The 22,640-nt window shown below is 34.1% G+C and overlaps 3 protein-coding genes across 5 annotated transcripts in view; 1 reads left to right on the top strand and 2 right to left on the bottom strand.

Annotated features, from left to right (window-relative positions):
* Positions 1-6,236: 6,236 nt before the first annotated feature.
* LOC135144616 (uncharacterized) lies at positions 6,237-8,856 on the top strand. 3 transcript variants are annotated; one of them, XM_064076646.1, is made up of 3 exons: positions 6,237-6,334; positions 7,569-8,371; positions 8,423-8,856. In XM_064076646.1, exons 2-3 carry the CDS (start codon positions 7,571-7,573, stop codon positions 8,816-8,818), a joined length of 1,197 nt encoding a protein of 398 aa, XP_063932716.1. In that variant the 5' UTR covers positions 6,237-6,334; positions 7,569-7,570; the 3' UTR covers positions 8,819-8,856. The 3 variants fall into 3 exon arrangements, with proteins under 3 accessions (XP_063932716.1, XP_063932717.1, XP_063932715.1); XM_064076647.1 differs by having other exon boundaries at positions 6,239-6,330; XM_064076645.1 differs by lacking the exon at positions 6,237-6,334 and having other exon boundaries at positions 7,429-8,371.
* Positions 8,857-16,549: 7,693 nt separating this feature from the next.
* LOC135144577 (uncharacterized) lies at positions 16,550-17,440 on the bottom strand. Its single transcript, XM_064076602.1, has one exon. The coding sequence runs from the start codon at positions 17,438-17,440 to the stop codon at positions 16,550-16,552; it is 891 nt and encodes a 296-aa protein (XP_063932672.1).
* A 3,371-nt stretch (positions 17,441-20,811) lies between these two features.
* LOC135144615 (membralin) overlaps positions 20,812-22,640 on the bottom strand; it is a 158,129-nt gene continuing 156,300 nt past the window's right edge. Inside the window, exon 10 of the mRNA XM_064076643.1 lies at positions 20,812-21,363. Within this exon, the coding sequence (XP_063932713.1) occupies positions 20,950-21,363 (414 nt within the window). The 3' untranslated portion in view covers positions 20,812-20,949. The remainder of the gene's footprint in view (positions 21,364-22,640) is intronic.

The raw sequence follows: 22,640 nt of genomic DNA, 5'->3' as shown, positions 1-22,640 counted from the left end.
TGAGAACAAGCTAGAAAACTGTCCGCAGAGATGTATGTTTTATTTCAAACGATCGCAGTAATGTCGAATTTGTACTCCAGAAGTTACAATGATGATTCGATCAATTACTGAAGTTACGAAACAAACAAATCTTCGTATGCAAGGTCTTTAGACGAATTTACCTACATGTTGAACTCAAAAAGTCAAGCATAGCAAGTGTATGATGGTGCAATTTTTGTCATTTATGCTGCTACACTGTTGTTTGTTTTATTAATTGTTAAGTTTACACAACGATTTTTATGATATCTTTTTAATCTAACCTCACAGTTCCTTCTTGTTTAACTCGGCTTGTTTAACTCAGGGTACAAAATTCTCACGTTTAAACCTAACGCGAATGTGAAGTGTGCCTTGGTCTTTTTTCCTTATCTGCTTGAACGTCTATTTGTATCTACTTTTTTTGTTAAACATTTTAAAAAAGTCCAGCAGTAAACATGCCGTGCCAGAAATACAAAGGTGATGTGGAAGAGAAAAATAATCCATTTATAAAATGGGATTGTTGTGACCAGCCTATTCATTCTGCCTCTTCTGAACTTTCTGCTCAAGAGCTGAAATGTTTGGGATTAAGATCGTCCTCAAGGCGTATAAAGTACATTTGCTCAGTCTGTGAACAAGGAGTGCAACAAATTTCCAAATTGATTTCTATGATAGACCTAACTTGCAAGCCGAAATTGAGCAGTTAAAAAATATCAATAACATAATTCCTGGTACTCTTAGTAGCTGTTCCACATCGGACAGCATGGCTATCATCGAAAATGAAAAAAATTGGTTTAAAGAGTTTAGACAGTACTTTCCTCGCTGCCTATTATGTTTTTTTTTCGCATTACATTTTTGTAGGAGGGCATTTTAGAATAAATTGAGTATTATTTTTCTCAATTTTGTCATTATTTGGCATTGACAGCTTTTATCCTTTTATTAAATTGGACGAAGTCGTCTCTGTGGTGTATAATATGTCGTCTATACAAAAATTGTCAGGCGTGAACAGATGAAATGAACACCCTATATAGTACTTAGCTATAAAACTTATCAACCTGTAGATAGACGGCGAAACAGAAACTAAGCTAAAACATGTTTTCTACGAATTGCAAAAACCGGATAACAATGCCGACGGTCCAGATTTTTTTACTGATCTTATTATTATTCCATTTACTGAATAATACACTACATTTTATTTGGTTTTTGGATACTGTAATTCATATTTGGTTAATTATCACTTGTCAAGATCCAGGGGAGCATCACCTAGCCTCCCCCTAGCTACGGCCTTATGATATATCGAGAAAATTTGAAAGTACCAAATTGAGCAATGGACTCCATTACTGTACGTCTTTAGGTTATACTGGATAAGAAAAACAACTTGAAAGTGTTTATGTTTATACATCGGAATAATGTCACGTAGAAATTAGTTTGATTTCAATGAGTTCGTCCCCTCAAAACAATTAACTAGTAGGCTACAACGGACAAAATAGTCTGAATATCATTATTATAAGTCTTATTAAATAAAGACGTTTGTAATTTCACATTTTCGGGAAAATGAGGTGACTAGTTCTTAATTTCATCAAGAAAAAATATGAATGCTATGATGAATCACAAGTAAAACCATATTTTGCACATTTTGGGTAAAATTTATTCGACAAAGACTTTAAAACTTTAAAACGCCTGCAAGATTACAAAATATTCGGTTTTTTAGTTCCTGATTAACTCAATAAAATGAATTCACGCATTCATCAATTTTTTTGAGTCACCCTGTATATGCAAATCCAAAAACTATGAATAGAATGATAAATCACAAGAAGAGACTCATCATATTTTGTACATTTTAGATAGGAATTATTCAGCAAAATTTTGGGGTGACGTCATAAATTTTTTAGAGGGGATGAGCAAATACATTTTGATTAAACATTTACCATGCTTATGATAACTTTAAAACATCTCCAAGATTTCAAAGCATTCCGTTTTGTAGTTCCTTAGTAAATCAATAAAATAAATTTACGCATTCATTAATTTTTTTGAGTCATCCTGTATATGCAAATCCAAAAAATATGAACGGAAACATAAATTACAAGTACAGACTCATCATATTTTGTACATTTTAGATAGGATTTATTCGGCAAACTTTGGAGCTGACGTCATCCATTTTTTGGAGAGGATAAGCAAATATATTTTGACCAAAAATTTATTATGCTCTTTATAACCTTAAAATATCTGCAAGATTTTAAAGCATTCGGTTTAGCAGATTCATAATTAAATTGCAAAATGTTGTTTCATAATTTTGATTTTTTTTCCAAAAATCTGGACGTTTCGGGTAAAAACTCAATTCGGAGTCATAAACTACATGTGTAGGACTATGTTATTTTATACAATTTAAAACCCATTTATTATGTACAATTTTGAAGTGACGTCATCGCTGGGGATGATTAAAGAAATTTTGGTTAGCGTTTTACCATCTACATGATATTCCTAATATAAATACGAAATTTGATAAAAATCGGCCCAGTACTTTCGGAGATTATCTGTCTAATAAAAATCCGTGACGGCAGACAGATGGACAGGCAGACAGACGGAAACGGGAAACCTATTTCTTCGTCCTGTAGGAGTCATGAAAGGTAAAGAAAACGTAAAAGTAGAGAGTTGGCCGACGGACTCAATTACAATACTTCCTTGGCTTACGCTCGGGAAGTAAAAATTGTATGTGTACGTAAAAAGCGTGAATATAGCATCATTTTGATTAACATAAAAGAATTTAATGACCAAGGGCAGTGGTCTCAAATTAATATCTCTAGAGATCGAACTCCGATGCAAGTTCCTTTTTAACTAACTTATAAACGTTATAAGTTAGTTAAAAAGGAACTAGACCATCGCATTGCTCAAGACGCAAGAAATTTAAGGGTAAAGTATCGTAATGGTATCCCCTGTATTGCTTCATTGGAAAATTAGATGTGTCCAGCAGGTTTTCCATTCCTTGTAACTTGTAACTTATACAAGGTTTTTATAAATGATTATAGGATCGAAGTAGGTCATGAAAACGTGCCGCCTCTCAGTTTTGCACTTTACTAAATGCCCAAGGATGCACGATAAATACCACACGCATCTGTATAACTGGTTGCCAAAATGCTTCATATCTTATTAAAAAATAAACTAATTCATTACAATAAAAAAAAAAACAAATTTGTTGCGGTTGAACATCACAGTAACCGTAACAGATGATTTGATTCCCAGTTTTCTGATCCATGATTGCAGATATGTACTACCTTAATCTCTCTCCATCATAATAAATTTGGTTCTTTAGACCAGTACGTTTTTCGATTGTTGGAAAATCTCTTGAATAATCTACTCTTTAAAAACGGATATTCATCGGTACTCAGTAATAGTCGATCTATTTTTATTTTGAATGACCTTGCTAAGATTTTTGAACTGGTATTATATAACTTTATATACAGTAAGTTGTCTACAGTTATTAGTTCTAGACAACACGATTTTAGGACTGGAAGGTCATCAGTCTCCAATCTGGCTGTTTTGACACAAAATCTCAGTGATGCGCTCGATAAACGTGACAAGATGACGTTATTTATACTGATTTTTGACCTCATTTCCCATGACTTTCTTCTTCAAAAACTTAATAATCTCGGATTTTCTTCTGCGCTCCTTAAATTGATTGAATCATACTTGACCAATCGTAAGAATTAGGTATCTATTTTACAATGGATTTACTTATTTGCATTTTTGTTCGAACTCAGGTGTCCTTCAAGGGTCAAATCTTGGCCTTTTCCTTTTTGATTTATATACTAATGATCTTCTCGAATACTTAGAACGTTGCTTTTTAAATTACCCCAACGATTTAAAAAATTATTCTAAAATTTCAAAGTTATCTGATGCTCTTCGTCTGCAAGCTCAATTCATCAAAATTGTCGAATGCTGTTATTTAAACAAACTAGGAATTAATATGCAAATGTTGCTTCATATCCTATTTTCGCACACAACATTTTTTTTTATTTTATACTTGTATATCAGATTGGAGGAATACCTGTACAACGTAAATCAACTTGGTGTTACATCTGACAGTCAGTTGACGTTTGATCAACACATCACCAATATTTGTAGCGTGTCAAATAAATGTTTGGGATGTGTAATGAGGATTCCGAAATTATTTAATAATATTGACTTAATTAAGATTTTCTTCTTTGTTTATGCCTCCTTAAAACGGTATCCAATATATATGTGTGTCAACAGAGGCTAGTAGATAAAGTACAAAGAAAATTTTTGAATTTTTTGTTGTTTAAACTGGATAGTACTTATCCGATTTGGGGACCAGATTCGAATGAACTTTTCACAGATATTTACATGCTGCTAGTATTTTGGCTAAACACATACACAACATAATTGACTGTCCTTGCCTGTTATCTGCCATCTAATTTAAAGTTCCGAGGGTTACGTCAAGACATATAAATACTTTTCGACTCCCTACCGCTAGAATCAACGTCTTATGTCGTGTTATCACTATGTGCCGTTGTGCTGATAAATGTATTGATGATATATTTTGTTAATTTCAATTTATTTTTATTTGTTAACTCTATGCTTGAATGTTTATTTTAATTTTTGTTATATTATAGATTGTCCTGTTATTGAGATTTTTCTGTAGAACAATAAAAATAGATTATTATTATGTTGTTAAAATAAATTCACAGATTACCTCGTTGTGGACTGAAAATAGGCTCCATATCACATACAAACAAAGCACATGAAGTAAGCACAACGGAGACACATTCAATTAAATAAAAATTAAAAGGTGGTCTCGGAAAACGCTTCGAGACTAAATGTTCAAATTCAAGCTGTAAGAAAATATACATAAAGCTCTTCCGCTTTCGAGTCTACGCCGATATTAATTTAACAGGATAATAACTTTCGAGTCTAATCTCTTAAAATGAATCAGTGTTTAGAACTAGTTTAAATACTACTAATAAACTATTTTAAATCTCGAATAAACAGTTATGAAGTGTGTATAATATCATAACTCAGATAAAATTTATCCAGAATGTCGTTATTAAAATCAGTTGAGTCTAAATAAGTGATTTTCCTGCCATGTGTTTTAAGTATGTGAACAAGATTGTAGTTAAATTGTCTTAGAACCATGAACAGTTAAAAATAGTAACATGAAAGGTGAATTTACAAACAAAAGACCAAAAAAATCGTTAATCAAGAGGTGTAAAACTAATTATGCTAGTTGGGGAATTGTGGCGTCGAGTGCGATTTAATTTTGTTTAAACAATTACACTTTGGTCAAGTTACAATAAAAACTCAATGTATCAATTTTTAACACATGTTTACACTAGCACTGCAACACAAGAACTGCGGTCAAGGGGCTCATTTTAGAAACTACTTGCCCTGTCTTACAAAACCCTAACTACCAATCCATAAGGATGGCATTCCGCTCAACATGAAGGTTAACTACCTACATCAAAGGTCAAATGAGTTTTCGTGTCGTAGTTTTCTGTTTTCTCAGTGCGAAATTTAATTTTTAAATTGGGACACCATCGTGTCAACAAGAAAACTAGTAGTACTTACACCAACGATAGTTTGGAAGTTTACCATCTGTCAAACCTTGTCAGAAACGAAACACGTCTAAAAACATAGGGTCAAAAAATTAATGATATTTAAGCGTTTGCTCAACACAGCTTGATACAACATGAAATGACGATTGAAAAAAAAATCGACTTTTAGTTGTGTAAAAAATCACTCTTGATTTGATCAGTAAAAAATAGAACCTATTCATTTTTTTTGTGTAATCTCAAATAAGTAATTCTGAAAAATCAATGCCTTGATAAACAACGAGTATAGACTCATAATATTTTATATATTTTTGATGGAATTTATTCCGTAAAGTTTTGAAATGACGTCACCAAATTTTAACGATTTACAATGCTACAATGATCTTCTCTTGGCATTATGCTTTAATTCACGACTTGTTTTCACTATTAGGTATCAAATCATAAAAGAAATATTCAAAGTTCAAATGATTATTATTAATTACCAACCAGTTTAGTATAACACACATAATTAAATATACAGGTTTAAATCGACCTTGATGTCGTGTCACTTTGAGCATGGGTGTATGCAGTGGTTAAAAGTTAAAAATACATATGTTTAGTTTCCTTTTTCAACCTTTGTCCTATTTAACTAGATGGAGTAGGTTTGTCATTGAAAACGCACCCAGTATACGTCATTCCTGTCAAAAATTAGAAGTCATACAAGGAAACGTGGTCACCTGATTCCTGCCATTGATAATAATAAATCGTACAAGTAGGTGAGCTCATTTTTAAGCAATAGCTTTTCTAGCATTAATTTATCATTCATTTATTTGTATGTTAGAAGATACTTTTTTCAAGAATGACTCATGCAACTTCTCTAAAATTCTGCCAAGAGATTGACGCTGTGATTATAAGTTTGTTCTGACTAAGTAATTATTGAATTCTTACAAAAACTTATTAAGTAAATCTTACACTCAAATGTGTATTGTAAAATCGTTCCTTTTGAGATTATTCTTCGACCATGTTAAAAAACTTTTGCTCTGAATTATTTTATAAAATGTCATAAAAACTACTTATTTATTGGAATTCACTAAAATAGTATAGCGAATTAGAGAAGATTTATTACATATAAGTAATACACTGCCATTCGTTTTTGTACGTACGAACGTAGGACATTTATCACACGTACATTTAAAATAAGCGGTATTAAGTTCTCCCCTTTTGTTGTACATTTTCTTTACCTCTATTTAGTTCTTAAATAACTCAAAAATAAAATTTTCATTATTAACAGTTTCAATTCACAGCCTTGAAACAGTCAAAATATTTTTTAATTCAATCTAATACAGAATTGCCACTTTATCTGACATTAAAAATGACTCTAAGCTGATTTACAGGTACGAATGAAAAAATATCACAAGCATTTATTATAATTAAAATGTTTGCTTTGACATGAGATGCCTACATTTGTCGTACCCAAATTTGGAGTTGTGAAACATAAACTACATTAAATTTTTTTTTTTAAGTTACAACCCAACAAAACTTATATCATGCATATTCAGTAGACAATTAACAGTGTGTACCTAAACTCACGTTACGCGTACTTATAAATAACAACAACATTACAGAATCCTGTTGTTGGAAACTCATAAAGGGTCGTTAACATCTACCACAAGATAATAAATTTTAGGCAAAAAATCTGTTATCAATCATTCTGGGCTGATATCTACGTTTTTAAATTTATATTCACTAACGAAGCATTTTTTTTTTCCAATGACAAGAGGTATTTCATATTCATACACATTTTTGACCATATATAGTAATTTAACTTTATCCGTTTACTACAACAATACCTATTTTGGAAAACCAGATAACAGGATTAATAGGATAGGAGATGGCAAAGATAAGACTCCCATTAAAATAACGACTCGACGAAATTCTAATCAGTGATATACTTACGTGTTACCTAAAAATATCATGTGAAGCGAAAATTGTTTGCAATTTACTTTACAGAAATGAATCAAGTCTGCATTAGTGAAAAAGAAATCCATTCTTGGTTATCAGCAATTTTTGACCAAGAAATTATAGAAAATGCCTCAGTTACTATTCTCGGGAACTCCGAAAAGGGCAATGGACAATGTGGTGAAGTAATTTTTGTAACTATCACCGACACTCATAAAAACACATCAGATGGAGAATACAACCTCGCCATTAAAAGCAGTAAATCAGACACAGCTTTAATGGCCCAAACTCCAGCTATTCGAGACGCATTTAAAAACGAAATCTACTTATATCAGAAAATTTTTCCCGCTTTCAGAAAGTTTCAAATTGACAGAGGAATCACGAATCCTTTTAACAGCGTACCAAGATATTATGGCAGTTACAGTGACGACGTTAAAGATGTTATCGCTTTAGAAAACTTGAAAAAAAATGGGTACGTTATGTGGGACACCTGTACGCCGTTGACGAGAAAGCACATCGATTTGGTGGTGGAAGAGTACTCAAAGTTCCATGCTGTATCTGTTGCAATGAAAGAACTTCAACATGAAGCATACCAGCAGTTAAAAGACGGAATAGTTACTGACGCTTTCAAGAAGTTTTTTCGCTCATATAGTGCGGTTATTTATTTTAAAAACGCCGTTGAGCAGTTGCATGATTTATTGAAGGATGATCTTGATGAAGATATTTTGAAGAAGTGGTTAGGTTTTAAAGAGCAGGTGCATTCTATTTGTTTCGATATGGCCCCGAGTGACGACGACTTAGAAGTTATAACTCATGGAGATTGTTGGAACAATAATTTTATGTACAGATATGAGGTAAGAGAAAGTGAATGTTTTACAATTTTTCCATTATATTTTTATTAATAGAGTGATGACGATGACAAATCTTCAGTGCGTGAAGTAGCAATATTAGATTGGCAAATTTCCAGGATTTCTTCTCCAGTGGCTGATTTGTCCTACTTTTTATTTGCCTGCATTTCAGAAGAAGATCTCGCCGAGATTGATCATATTTTGACAAATTATTATGAATCTTTTTGTGATTACTTAACTCAGCTTGGTAGCACCTTCAAAGCAAAATACTCCTTCAACAAGTTTTCAGAGGAGTGGAAAAAGTTTAGTAAATTGGGTGTAATGATGTCAGTTACGCTTCTAAAAAATTCCTACATTCGAAGAAAAAATATTTCTGATTTAGTTAATAAAAATGATTACAAAAATAGGGCAAAATGTATTGTCACATATGCTGTAAAATCAGACATAATTTGAAAACGTAACGTAAAAACGAATAAAGTTATTTTAAAGAACTTTCTGTTTCCTGATTTCTCGACGGAAATCCCAAACCCAAATTTTCCCCAAATCCCGTAGTTCCTTCTCACAGTCAAACGTGAAATTTCCGTTTTCTGCGATTATCTTTACGAAAGCGCGAAAATGATCAGTATCCGTCTATAAATGGCAATATTGAGTCTCATTATTGAGTGCGATAAGTTAATTTTACTAGTGACTTACTTTATATTTTAGTTTCCTTTGTGAGATGAAAGAAGCAATATCATTTGTAGAAGTCGAACAAAAGGCAGCTGAGCTCAAACCGATTTCTAATTACTGCGCTTGCCGGCTGGCGTTGCGATGCTCGCTAGTTTTCCTTTGAGCCACATAATTACCCACAACACCCTCAGGCTTTCACTTCTTCGTGTATGCGACTGCTCGGCGTTCTCCATACACCCTCTTCATTACCAACTTTTTTCTTTTTAAATCTCATTGCACGCGCCACTGAATGGATGCCTCCTTCTGAACTTCGGCGATTAACTGGCAGGTAGTCCCAAGAAAAAAATGTTTAAAATTTTTTATTGAGCTTCTTTTTGATAACTTTCAACTGATACGACACGAACAGCTTTCTTTTGTATTTGATATAGCTAAGTATTTTCTCTAAATTTTAATTTCATGAATATTATAATCGTTTTGGCTTAAATAACTACACTATTCTATTCGTTACGTTGTAATTTTAAAATTGTTTGATAATCTTTACCAGTTACTAAATTTTCCTGAAGGATAAATCCTTTACAAAGATTAATCATCCACTTCCGTGCAAAATCGGATAATTGACGAAAATTAGCACTCGAGTTTTCTACACCTTAAAGGGATGTATTGACTAAATATAAATTTCAAAATTCGACGGATTTAATCTGAAACTCAATTTGTTCCTTTGGCACATAATTTCATATCGTTAGCATAATGCTAAATTTGTTTATGCATTTAATATTTTGAACTCGACACAAATAAATGCCAAACACCGATCTTAAATTAATAAAAAACAAACATGCACACGTACTAAGCAGTTATTCTGCCAATTTGAAATAAAACCGGCAAATTATTTGGGATAAGCTGGGGACAGTCACGACATAAACTCTCAAAGCTAATGGTTTTCAGTGACCAGTCACTTGGATCAAGGCATCAGTTAACATAATGCAAATTCTTTGTTTGAATCGTTGATAAAGTCTGCCATAATTTAGCACAATGTAAATTCTTTGTTTGAATCGTTGATAAAGTGTGGCATAATTTAACATCAGGTAAATTCTTTGTTCTGGCAGAGGCCATGTTGAAAGAGTATTTTCAAACCGAGCACATTTTTGAACTGTAAAATCTCATTGAACAAATTAACAATATTGTGGGACGTGCATTTTATTCCTTTGACTTAGACCATTATTTGCACAGCGCCACAGGATTGATCGCATTTCTGGGAGACATATTTTTGACGCATTTTTTTTAACGTCGCATTCGAGCGACGCCATTTTGAACTTTCAGATTGCCTGCTATGTTTTTTTTGTGTTTGTTTAGGGGGAATGTAAAACGATGGCCCACAATGCGGCGTGTAACTTCACTATTAAAAGTTAACCAATAACTCGAATTGGCATAAAATATTAAATTCATGTAGTTTTGTTAACTTTGCAATTTTTCACCTCATACAATAATTTTTCTCTATCTCACAATTTTAAACTCAGTAATTTTCTTTGCTGTATAATTTAAATTGAACGTAAGTTTTTCATGCTCCACAGTTCCTAACCTCACCTAATTTTTTGTCTGCGCAAGTTTTACTTCACACAAGATTGTTTTTTTTGTTTTATAAATATTTGCTAGTTTTTATTGTGTAAATATTTTGTTGATTAATGTTTCCATCATATACCTAAATTGTCTGATGTCCAATTTTATTCTCAGATAAGAATTCTTTGCTGTTTAAAAATTTCTAAGAGAGTGTATGGCGAATTCAAATGTTCGTTATGGTTCTTTTTGAAACTTAAAACTTGTTCAGTTATCGTTAATATTAAACTTATAGAAACTGAACATTTAAATGGAATTGAGGTAAATAGCACAATAATACGTGGCGGAAGCGGAGTGCGCGGTTCCTTGTCGAACTGGCGCTCGCGCCATCTGTACAAAAGACGCAGGTTTAGAATATAAGTCAGGGGAGCGATCGGAATGGCCTGACGCTGTCAGCTTATTTATAGCTGTAATTTCCAAACACGTGTTTGCGACCGTAACGGCTTGTTAGCGCGGCACGTTTCTTCATTAGATAGCGGGGTGCTGGGCGGCAAGTGCTTGCCGATAGGATAGCGGTCGTGGAGGGAGAACAGCCACAACCAGGAGTCCCAAACTCCGCTCATGCTACAACGCCCCCTATGAGTAATTTTTGATGTGTTCTAGAATGAAATTGATATAGTTCGATCGCCACACTTTTGTAGCGCCTGGTGCCGCTGCCGCTGTATAGAGTTTTATTAAAATTTTGTTCTCTTTTTGACTGTCATAATTTTAAATTTGCCGCCATACGTCCGTAATGACTTGTGTATTGCATCCAGTTACTTTAAATCCGATTTTTCTTTGTTTTTATTAAATTTGTGATATTCAGATTTTTGCATTGATTCAGAACGTTTAATTTGATTCCATTCAAAGTTAGGCAAGTTTTTTTTGTAGCTGAGCATTAAGCGGTGTCTTCAACCGGCACAACTTAGTTGCAGCTTTTTTTCCTTTTTTTTTTGTCAGTGGAGTAATAAATAATTTTGTGTCCTCCATATATTTTGTGTTTTATTTAGTGGTACTTTTCCAACCTTTTTCAATTTTTCGCGGGCCTTTCAAATTTTTTCACATGTCAATTTAAGGCGGGATCTTTGGGTTATCACAATACCTAGTTTCCAGACCACTAACTTTAATTTTGCGCATGTGGATTTTCTGAAAAAAGTATAAAAGTGTAACGAAATTTTACAATTGATTTTTATATGATCGAAAAAAATCAGGAAATTTATTTTTTAAATAATGATGTTGGCAACACCAATCTCGTTTCGTTTGACAGTTACAGTCAAATGAAGTGTCAAATACCCAAGATGCCATCATCATTTGAAAAATAAATTTCATGGCCCTCTAGAGGACTTTTTTCGATCGTATAGTAGCATCGGTGGGCGAAAAAAAAATGCAACAAATTTGACAAATGATTAAACTCAAAAAATGGAAATTTGTATCATGTGAACTTGGCTTTTACTTAGAATCGTTAAAATACGTTAAAGATACCATGATATACAGGGTGTCTCAGAAATAAGTACATTAATTTTAATCAGTTATAGAGCTCATTGAACTCAACAACTTTTTTTAGTAGAGTTTTGTCAAGAACTTTTTAATTATCAAGTTAAAAATTGTTAAAGTTATACCCGAATTAAGGTTACCCGCCCATGGATCCTCAGTCACCCATGGACACTAATAATTATTGTAATTAATAATTTATGGTCAAAAACAGTTACTAGGATACGTATTTTCCTAATCTTGTCAATGTGACAAACATTTAGAGATAAATTGAAAATCCTGCTCCCTAATGGCGTACGGAATTTCATCGGCCCAAATGTGGGTGTTGAACACCTTCCCTCGTGTAACCGACCTCATCAGTTGATGGTATAAGAGACACAAAATTTGCTTGTTCGTTTATTTTTCTATTAACCCACTCACAAAAGTTTTGCCTACGTGGTAAGTGTGTTAGTTTCAATAACTGAACTTTCTGGTCCTGAAAGGGGTACATTTGTTCTCTGAGTATCCTCCAAATACTACTCTCTGATACATCACACTAGACAGTGATGCGTGCTAGTGCCCGGTCGAGCTTCGACACTCTTCAAAACAGCCTCTTCAATATTAGCAATTCTATTACTACGTAACTTACCCCGATCCTGAGGTGCAGGTTTAAAAGATCCGTACTCTCGAAAATTCTGCAACGTTCTTAAAACTGCGCACATTTGGCAGACGATTTGGGAGGTTTTCTGAAAAAATTCGTTGGGCGCGAGTGCCGTTTCCCCGAGCTTCACCGTACGTTAGTTAAAACGATATCGGTGCATTCCAGATTTGAAAACAAAGCCATTTCAACACATTTCGTCTATAAATTAGAAATCTGTGCCAAACAAACTTTAAAGAGACAACGTTTAATAAAAACATTGACATAAAAATGATTGTCAGTGTCAAAACGGTTGCTACGGTACCTTCTTCATTGTTGTAGTGTTGCTATTGTTTAAGTTATTATTTAAGGTGAACATAGACGGCTCGTGAATATATGGGTGGGAAAATTCGAAATTCGACTTGAGTTTTCGAAAAAATGCTAGATAAAAAAGTTGTTACGTTTCACGAGTTCTGTTACTGGTTAAAATTAATGTACTTATTTCTGAGACACCCTGTATATAGATGACAACTTGCCAGTTTGTTTTTTCCTAATTGAAAAATTGCTCGAAAAATACTACATTTTACATTTTTTGTTCAGCAATATTTCATAAACTTAATAAGGTATATGAAACCATTTTAAAATTAGAACATGTATATTTGGACCGGAAATTAAAATTTGGTTGCTGTCTAAACGACAGGGCATAGAGACACCAAACACGTGATCTCGGAAGTTATATCTTTCATGTGATCATCACATATCTTGGTCATTTATTCAAATCAAACACATTTCTACGTGCCATTCTTCCGATGTGTAAACAAAGACTTGAAATTAATTAAAGCTTGTTTTTATTGCTGAGAGGTCATTTTTTCTCGTTGGTTATCTGCTTTAAATATATTTTATTTTTCACTCGTATATAATGTTTGTTTTATATCCATGATTTGATAAACGTAAAGCGGCATCTTATATCCGGGGCACAATGAGCGGGCATAAAGAGTTATTATGCCCTCTCATTATGTCCTATTTTGCTAAACCGAATTAAACAGAAATTTGAAAAATTATTCTTTATTTAACTACATATTTATTTTTTGACAACTTATTTAATTATGGAAATAGAAATTACAATTTACAAACTTGCTATTCATACCAAATTTTTCAGGTAAACTTAAACCCTTCGAGGGTTCTTCTATTGGAATTATTTCTGCCTCTGTTTCCATTCTGCTAGCACCTAATAAAATATTATATAAAAATCCAGAATTATGTGTATTTGGTTCACTCACCTCTTTGTTGTATGCAGAACTCTTCTCGGTTATTTTTGTCTTCGGCGTTGGAGGAAGTCCGATATTTTGTTGTCACAGAGCTGGCAATTAAATTGGCCGTTTTATTTTTTGACGCCACACTTTCTGCAATATAGCCTTCTGCGACTGTGGTACTTTTCCATTTTTCATTAATTTTAAGGTTTCAAATGAAGCACCTGCCTCCACCAACAATGTTGCAGAGGTGCGTCGCAAACAATGACCCGTGTATTCTTTAGCATTTTCTAAATTCAAAAAAATAATAACGCAGCCTTTATCTTCAATATCGTCCACCTTGAGCTTAACCATCTCATCTCTCCTTAATCCTCCAAAGAGACCCATCACAACAACTACCTTCAATGCATAAAATATTCGTATTTAAATACTTACAATCATAAAAAAATAACTTAGTTTACCTTATGAAGTAAATATCTGTCGTCGGGAGCATCTTTTAGAAATTGCACGACTTGTTCGCCAGTCAAAACTCGGGATTTTTTTGCCACATAACCTTTTGAGTTTTTTTTTTAAAAAGTTGTCAAACGATGATAATTAGAAATATCTATGTTGTCATTTACTCTTAAAGTTGCCTTGACCATAGAGTATTTTGACCATAAGGAACTGGGTGAATATTTTTCTGACTAAAAATGAAGAACACAGCTAAATAATCATTTTATTAACTGAATAACACACCAATTCTTGGAAGTAAGCCATCATAATTGTCTCGCTGATAATATTGACTGAATTTTCTATCTTCCAATTAACGAAAATTTTGTATTCTTTTTCGTATATTGATCTTGATGTTCCAAGTAACACATTTTCATTGGCTTTTTGCGCTTTCTTCAAAATGTGTTCTGGAATTTCACAATTTTCCTCATTCATTTCCGCGGTCGAAAACATACGTGTTGACACTGTGAATAGACGCCGTGTTTGCAACAACAATCATAGAATCTCCTTGACAACAAAATCAACGCCATCACACAAATTTTTATTTACGAATTAATTATATAAATCAACGTTTTTTTTCTTAGATTTTCTCGTAAAAAATAAAAGTTTGTATGCACCACGGGCACAACTTGATGTTTATAAATCTCGGGCAACTTACAGAGGCCAGAGGCCCTCGATTTTGTAAACGTTGCCCTCGAATATAAACATCTTCTTTGTGCCCTTGGTGCATAAATAACTATTACATTATCGTACTTGTGGAGTTTGCAAAATCCCAATAATTTGCGCCCCTACGGCGCAGGAGCTGGGGGGGAGGTGTTATTTAGGCCGCTGGTTTTTATAATATGGAAGTCATCGCAAACTCAAATTTTATTATTTTTCAAAAAAGTGGTATTTGGACTTGTATTTCAAGAGCGAGTGAAATTCTGTCGAAATAAACTTCGAGCAATTTTTTATACTCAGATGTCGAAAATTGACTTTTGCGTATTTGCCCTTGTATTTTTAACCACATTTTTTTAAATAAAAAAGCTAAAAACCAAAAGCATCGTTGTTTGAACTCCTCCTTTACACATTATGAAACATGACGGTACCAATTTTTTCTGCGTAGAGAAGTAAAGTAGTAGGGGAAGCCGGGGTAATGGCGTTCACTTAAGGAAAAAACGCTTTATTTTTTTTATATTTTGATTTATAATAAAAGTATGAAAAAATAACAAAGGTTTAACTATTTAGTAATCAACATTTTAACACAAAACGTAGTTATCTTTCACTGATAATAATCAGTGGAAACACTTACAAAAAAAAACAGGTTTGAGCGCCAATGCCCTTGATTATGGGTAATGCCACTCAGGTAAAGGGGTAATGACGCTCAAATTTTGCTTAACTGCATAAATTTTATTAGAAATAATAACTATGAGTAAACATCAGATTTTAGTCTTAGGCACATAAATCACAGATGTATCCTTTTGGAGAATCCCATCCAGAGCACATGGCATGAGACCATAGTCCGCATATGGTACAGCGATACCACATCTCGTTATTTCGTCCAAATTCTTCGCAAATATTGCATTTGTTATAGTTGTTTTCACCGTCCACGTCCAGTTCATCATCACTGTCGTCGTTACAAAAATTTTGATATTCTTCATCTTCGGTCTCCGAAGAACTTTCTTGCAAAACTTTGCGTTTGCAAGATTTTCCTTTTATATTCTTATTATTTGCTGCTTTTTTAGTGTTTGTTTTGTAATTTTTTTCAGTCTTATTGTTTTTTGCTTTCTTTTTCTTTTCTTTTTCTTCTAAAATACTTTTCAATGGAGTTGATGTTAATATAGTAGCACGTTGTTTTCTGTTCCTTCGATCTGGCTTTGAAGATGGGGCAATAGTTGAGGTCGTTGCTATTTCAGCAAAAGACACAAGAGTTTGTCTTTGTTCGTCGAAAATTGCCTGATTAGATGGGCCAGGAACAGGTGATTCAGATTCAGGGCACTGAGAACCAAATGCAGGATTTTCAAGTTCTTCGTTTGGCGTCTTAAGTAATGGACCAGACAGAGAGGAAGTAGCTGTTTGATTCGCAGTCATGTCACGAGGCTATGCACCTCCAAGATTGCCGACATTTTCATCTTCGTTTTGAGTAGGTTGGTTTGAATCTTGAACCATCAGCGATGCTGCCAAAAAGTCTTGCTCGGTAAAAATATTTGGATTCAAAGGGTATATTCCCGTGGCTCGGAATCCAGCTTCTCCCTGGCTTATATTTGCAACTTGTGCATATGCTTTGTTGAATAAACATGCAACATCATATGGAGTTATTTTAGCCATCAAGTGTGTCTTCATGTGCCTGTTGCATTCGTGTCTATAAGCAGCCTTCAGGGGTCCATAAAAAGACACATCAAGAGGTTGTGTTCTGTGAGAGCTGTGTGGTGGGATCGAAAGTACTACGATGTGATTTTCTTTGCAATAGTTAAAAGCTGGAAGCGAGATGTGACTGCTATGGTTATCAAGTATTAACAGCACAGGAGATTCTTGCGTAGGCTTGACATATGCTGCAAAATGTTGAAGCCAGTCGACAAATAATTGTTCATTTATCCAGCCGTTCTTGGAGTTGGTGTACAATGCACCAGGTGGTCCATCTTTTTCTAATAATGGTGTCATTCTCTGTCTAGGAAATATGAACATTGGTGGTATGTAGTTCCCAGACGCACTCATGGCACACATAACTGTAATGTTTGTGCCTCGTTCGCCGCTCGTAACTGCCCCTACTCTACGTTGGCCTTTTTTTGCAAGCACTTTTCCTGGATCTGTGACGGTTGTGATTCCTGTTTCGTCAGCATTGTAAATGTTATTGAGAGAGAACCTATGCTTCTCCATCAGATCACCAAGCATATTATAGAAATGAGTTATTTCTTCTTTGTTAAAGGCAGACACCCTATTTAAGCTCGTTGCTTCAGCTTTGCGTACAGCAACAGAAGGGTTGCGTCTCATAAAACCTTGTACCCAGTCCTATCCTGCTGTTTTGCTAGTTTTATCAAAATTGTTTTTGATGTTATTGAGCTCTGCATATTGATAAACAAATTTACGCAAATCTGCGACGCTCAGTCCATAGTATAACGATCCCAGAAACTTAACTTGTTCGGCTATTTCACTTTCTTGCTGTTGATTAAAAACTGGCTTACGACCCAGTTGTGGACTGCTCATGTTGTCATTCTTTAGTCTATCTCTCAACGTAGTAAATGGGATGTTGTGTGTTTTCGCTGCTTGCCTTTTGGACATTCCCCTTTCAATCGCAGTTTTAGCGTGCAGCAGGTCTTCTTCGCTCCAAGCCGCTTTGGCGGTGGTCCTTTGACGATATCTGGGCATATCTGTTAAAAAAAACATATTATATCAGTTGGGGGTAATGGCGTTCACTTGAGTGGCATAACCCCAAACGATCGTTTTGTATAAAAGTTGACATTTTCAAACATTCAGCAGTAATTGTTTAAAAGTGTTTACGTTATCGCTAAACAGAATGTTTTAGTATCTAAAATAATAATACCAATAATACATAAGTACTAAAATTCTGGACTTACCGACAAAAACATTCGGCGAAAAATTAGATCAGTGTGGCCGCAAACAAACATATGCACCTGACTCTCTCGTGTTGCGAGGGAACTGAGATTACTTAGCGCTGCATGTTTACGCATCACATTTCCCGCGCTTTAGCCCGAGTGACGTGTTTCTACGCATCGTATTTATCAAGTTATTGGGCTGAGCGGCATTACCCGGTAAACGACATTACCCCTGCTTCCCCTACTTTCGCTTTTATCAAATATGCATGACTTTTCCTCCAACAACGAAAAAACATTTTCTAACCTCAAAACCACTTGCAAAACCAGTTATTATTCTGTATGGTCGCCTAAATAACGTTGTGTATATCTCGCTCAAAAAGAGGCATAAATACTTATAAAACAATACTTAAGGTAATAAAATTAGTTTTAAATCTTTGTCATAACCTTAATATGGGGAGCTTCACCTCAGATGGTCACATGATAAGATATTTCGATCAAGAGTTTATAAAATAAACAAAGGAATGAAATTGCTGTTTTTATTAATGCAGACCTTTACACATGAATCTTTGTGTTGTCAATCACGCTTAGACATTGCACGCATTTGTAGTGGTACAGACGACAAGCTAGGAAAAAAAATCTCTACAAGTGTAGCTAAAAATATTCGCTCTTCAAATTTCAAAAAACATGACATTTTGTAACTCAACAAATGACCTTAAAGTTTGACATTGCAGCCGCTCCTCAACAACGGCAGAAAAAGACTTTTTCTGCCGCTACAGACGTCAGAAAAAGTAAAACCATAGCAACAGTATCCCAAGCACGCTGAAATTAATCACTTTAAAAGAAACACACGTAGAAGTCAAAGTAAAATCGTTCATAAGTAACTTCGTGGACTGCTCCCGATTTTGTTGGCCCAAAATTCTCTGTGGCTGTTGCAGCGGCATTGTAAATCCCACTCACTCATACTAAATGAGTCTGTCGCAAATATTTCTCTTTTAATGGGAAATAATAAATAAATTAAGCAATGTTTACCCGCAAACTGTTCTGAAATTTTGTTGTTGACAAGGAAACCATAGTAACAGCATCCAAATATAACTTAATTCATTCATTTTAAAATTTGAAAATACCATACTTGTACCATTTAATTGCAGACGTTTGAATTTAAAAAAGTGTTCGAAGGTTATTAGACTCCTGAAATATAGTAGAACAAATTCAGCTTTTTCGAAAGATTATAAAATGTGGTTTTGTGAATTTTATTTTTTTATGATAACTAATAAGTCAAAATAAACATATGCATGTAATGTTAAAATACAGGTAAAGAAGCATGCTACACCTTTGTTTCGAGTGACTTTTTTCATTACAAAATTTTGTGAGGACGTCATCAACATTTTTACAGTGACACATCAATTTGGATAGATGTAGTGCAATACTAATAATAACAGTACTGTATTCCCAAATTTTCGGGAAAATGGACTGAGTCGTTTTTGATTTAATCAATGCAATAAACTCCTTATTCGTTAATTTTTTTTGTCACCCTATATAATTCTAAAAAATGTGGGTTCATTGATACACCATTGCATATTTCACGGTAAATTTATTAGACACAATTTTGAGACCATCATCATCAATTTTTTGGGAGGGAATAAACAAATAAATTTTGATTAACGATTTATTATCATCCTTAAAACGTCTGCAAGATTTCAGAGCATTCGGTTTTGCAGTTTCAAAGTTAAATTGCAAAATATTGTTATAGTGTTTTCAATTTTTTTTTTCCAAAAATCTGGAGGTTTCGGGTAAAAACTTAACATGGATTCATAAACTACAGGTGTAGGACTAGGTTATTTTACACAATTTAAGACACACTTACTATGTACAATTTTAGGGTGACGTCATCACATAATTGGTGGGGATGATTGGACAAATTTTAGTTTAACCATTTACTATTACAGAATGGTTGATATGCCCATGATAAATTGGAAACCAAATTAGTGCGTTAAATTCAAGTTTTGATCGAACGCGGGAGAAATATAGTACACATAAAGATCGGAGATCAGAGATGTCTTTTGCAACTATATCATTAGTGTAAGTTTTGAGTCGAACAATACGCAACTACTACTCGAAAATGTTAATTTGGATAATTTATATTTTTAATATGCCGGTGCCGAGTTAACCCTTCGCCTTCCAAAATTTTAGAAATGACGCTTTTAGATTTTTTTCTTGTGGTGTCTAGTTAAAGAATCACTTCACCAACTTCAATTAACAGCGTGAAACATTTGGAAAATAGGATAAGAGAAGCCATAGAAACTAATCTCACCTAATATTTTAACACCGGTGAAAATGTTATTTTCGGGATTGGAGTACACACTCCAATGAAAGAAATGTTGGGTAGTATTTTGAATAGTTGTTACATATTAATTAAATAAAATTTTGTTGTAAACTTCAGAAGTCATTCGTAAAATTATGATAATGGCCCAGATTACTATATTTAATACGAGTTTGTTTGGTAAACCTTAAAATAAACAGATTTTGATTTGTAATGATACGTTTCATTTATTCAAATGACAATAGTTCACTTATTGAGCACAAACTTTGCTTACCCTCATCAACCATTCTGTTACACTTGTAGTGAATCACATGAATTTTTAAACAAAATTCCCTGAAAAGTGTATTTACACCATGTTGCGAATGTTTATTTATGGGGTACACTTACCTTTCAAAAGCTAATTTTGGTCAATCTCGGCACTACTATTATACACGGTGTCATCTTATGCATTGTTTGCACGACAGGACTTGGTTTGTCAATTATAATCCTTAAGTTTTCAAACTTTTATTAATTTATATAATTATACATTCTACACCACCTATGAAAAAAATTAATAACAATTATATACACTTTAAAGCAACAAAGACGACCGCCTATGTATATACATCAGTATCATGCCGCACCATTCACTGCTGGTCCGAACCTCCGGTCGGGGGTCTGGACGTCACGTCGTTCGTCTGAATGGCCGCCACCGCCGTCTGGGCACCTGGGGGTGTCTGCGCCGAGGCCGACTCTACCAGCGCCGGTGTCGTCTGGCTGGTCTGACTCGAGGTCACCGGCTGGGCGGTGGTGCCTACCGTCGACGTCGTGTTGGTAGACGTGGCTACCTGGATGTTGGAGGTCTGTGTCGTTGCGGAGGGTCTCACGGCGGAAAAAAGCTCGGTCAGACGGACTGTGATGGTGTTCTGGGGGGCGGGGGCTGGCAGCGTTTCCCGCTGTTGCTGCTGCTGTTGGGTGTTCCGGATTATGAACTGTTGAAAGTGAGCCTGTTGCAGGATCACGGGCAGTTCGTAGTGGTGGAAGAAGTATACCATTGAGTGCTGGAACAAGACGCTGGGTTAATGTGGCCGGCGGAAAGGGGTCATATATATAAAATTGTAACAGAAAGACTGACTGTCATGAATTTTGAAACTTTCAGATGTGTCAAATTTAATTAGTCAAAAGATAATGTGGTATGAACCTGATTTTTCAGAACACAATGGCAACGTATTGTCTATACTAATGGAAAGTTTTCAAATCACAAAATTCTTCCGAAAATTTATGATTGTGTTAATTGACGTTTTCTTGAAAAATTCCCGGACAGGTCAATTTTATTTTTTAAAATGACATTTTTTGATGTCAAGATTTATTTTTGTAACCAGCCGTTTTTGCACAGTGACGTTATCAGTGATTTTGATAACCCTTTTTATCAGTCGTAGAAAAAAGTTTGTACCTTACACAAGCATTTGTTTGTGAAAAAAGAAAAATTCGATTTATTAATAAAATTTGAACAGAAATTTTATACGAAAACAACAACAAAACTACCGTAAATGTTCAAACTGTCATCTAATAAATATTTGGCATATACCAGTATGTGTGTAGTGTGTAAACACTTTGTATTGCTCGTTCAAAGGTATAGTGGAGGATTTCCTCCAGGTAAAACGTTTTCTCTTTCTGTCTTGTGCACTTTGTGTGAGACAAGAAATTACCGAATTTTGAGTATATGTAGAAATTTTATGTCAAATTTTGAAATTTGTCATTAGAATTATTATTGATCAAACAGAATCTTTGGTTTATTTAACGTTTTAAACTGAACTGGCGGCGGAAATGTAAAACATTTGTGAAAAATCTTTATAAAATTTACAAAAAAAATACTGGTCCAGGTGTACAACGGAGTACAACGTGAATATGTTCACTACTATTAGAAATATAAAAACTCAAGTAAATCCTGTAGTTTTAATGTCAGTCACAAAAATTATGTATAAAATGATCTAACGAACACATAACTAAGCATTAAGTCGTTTCATGCTGGAGTTATGGAAGAATTTAAAGTTGGACCCAGGGCACTAAACAGATGGATAAGAAAAGTTGGTTTTAAAGCTCATAAAAATAATAAACGATTGTTTTTAGTGGAGATACCATCCATTAAGCTAAGAAGAACAAAATTTTTGCGTGCATATGAGCACCCAAAAAAAAAAAAAATTATACAAACCCCTTTTTCTGGATGAAACTTAGACATTTAGTAAAGGCCTTATAGGTAATAAAACATGAAACGACGGTTCAACACAAACTACAATAAAAAAAACGGGAGAAGGATGCAGATTTATTGTGGTTCACG

The sequence above is a fragment of the Zophobas morio genome, unplaced genomic scaffold (genome assembly GCF_036711695.1).
Source record: "Zophobas morio isolate AGI-343-1 ecotype UQ-CSIRO unplaced genomic scaffold, CSIRO_AGI_Zmor_V1 ptg000108l, whole genome shotgun sequence".
In the NCBI taxonomy this organism is placed as follows: Eukaryota; Metazoa; Arthropoda; class Insecta; order Coleoptera; family Tenebrionidae; genus Zophobas; species Zophobas morio.
The sequence above is the reverse complement of the archived record's forward strand: the minus strand, read 5'-3'. Positions and strand labels throughout refer to the sequence as shown.

Excerpts from the sequence above, each read along its gene's own strand:
- LOC135144616 (XM_064076646.1), top strand. The coding sequence starts at position 7,571 with ATGAATCAAGTCTGCATTAGTGAAAAAGAAATCCATTCTTGGTTATCA. Across the intron at positions 8,372-8,422 it reads ATTTTATGTACAGATATGAG|AGTGATGACGATGACAAATC; the intron begins GTAAGAGAAAGT and ends TTTTATTAATAG.
- LOC135144577 (XM_064076602.1), bottom strand. The coding sequence starts at position 17,440 with ATGAGACGCAACCCTTCTGTTGCTGTACGCAAAGCTGAAGCAACGAGC.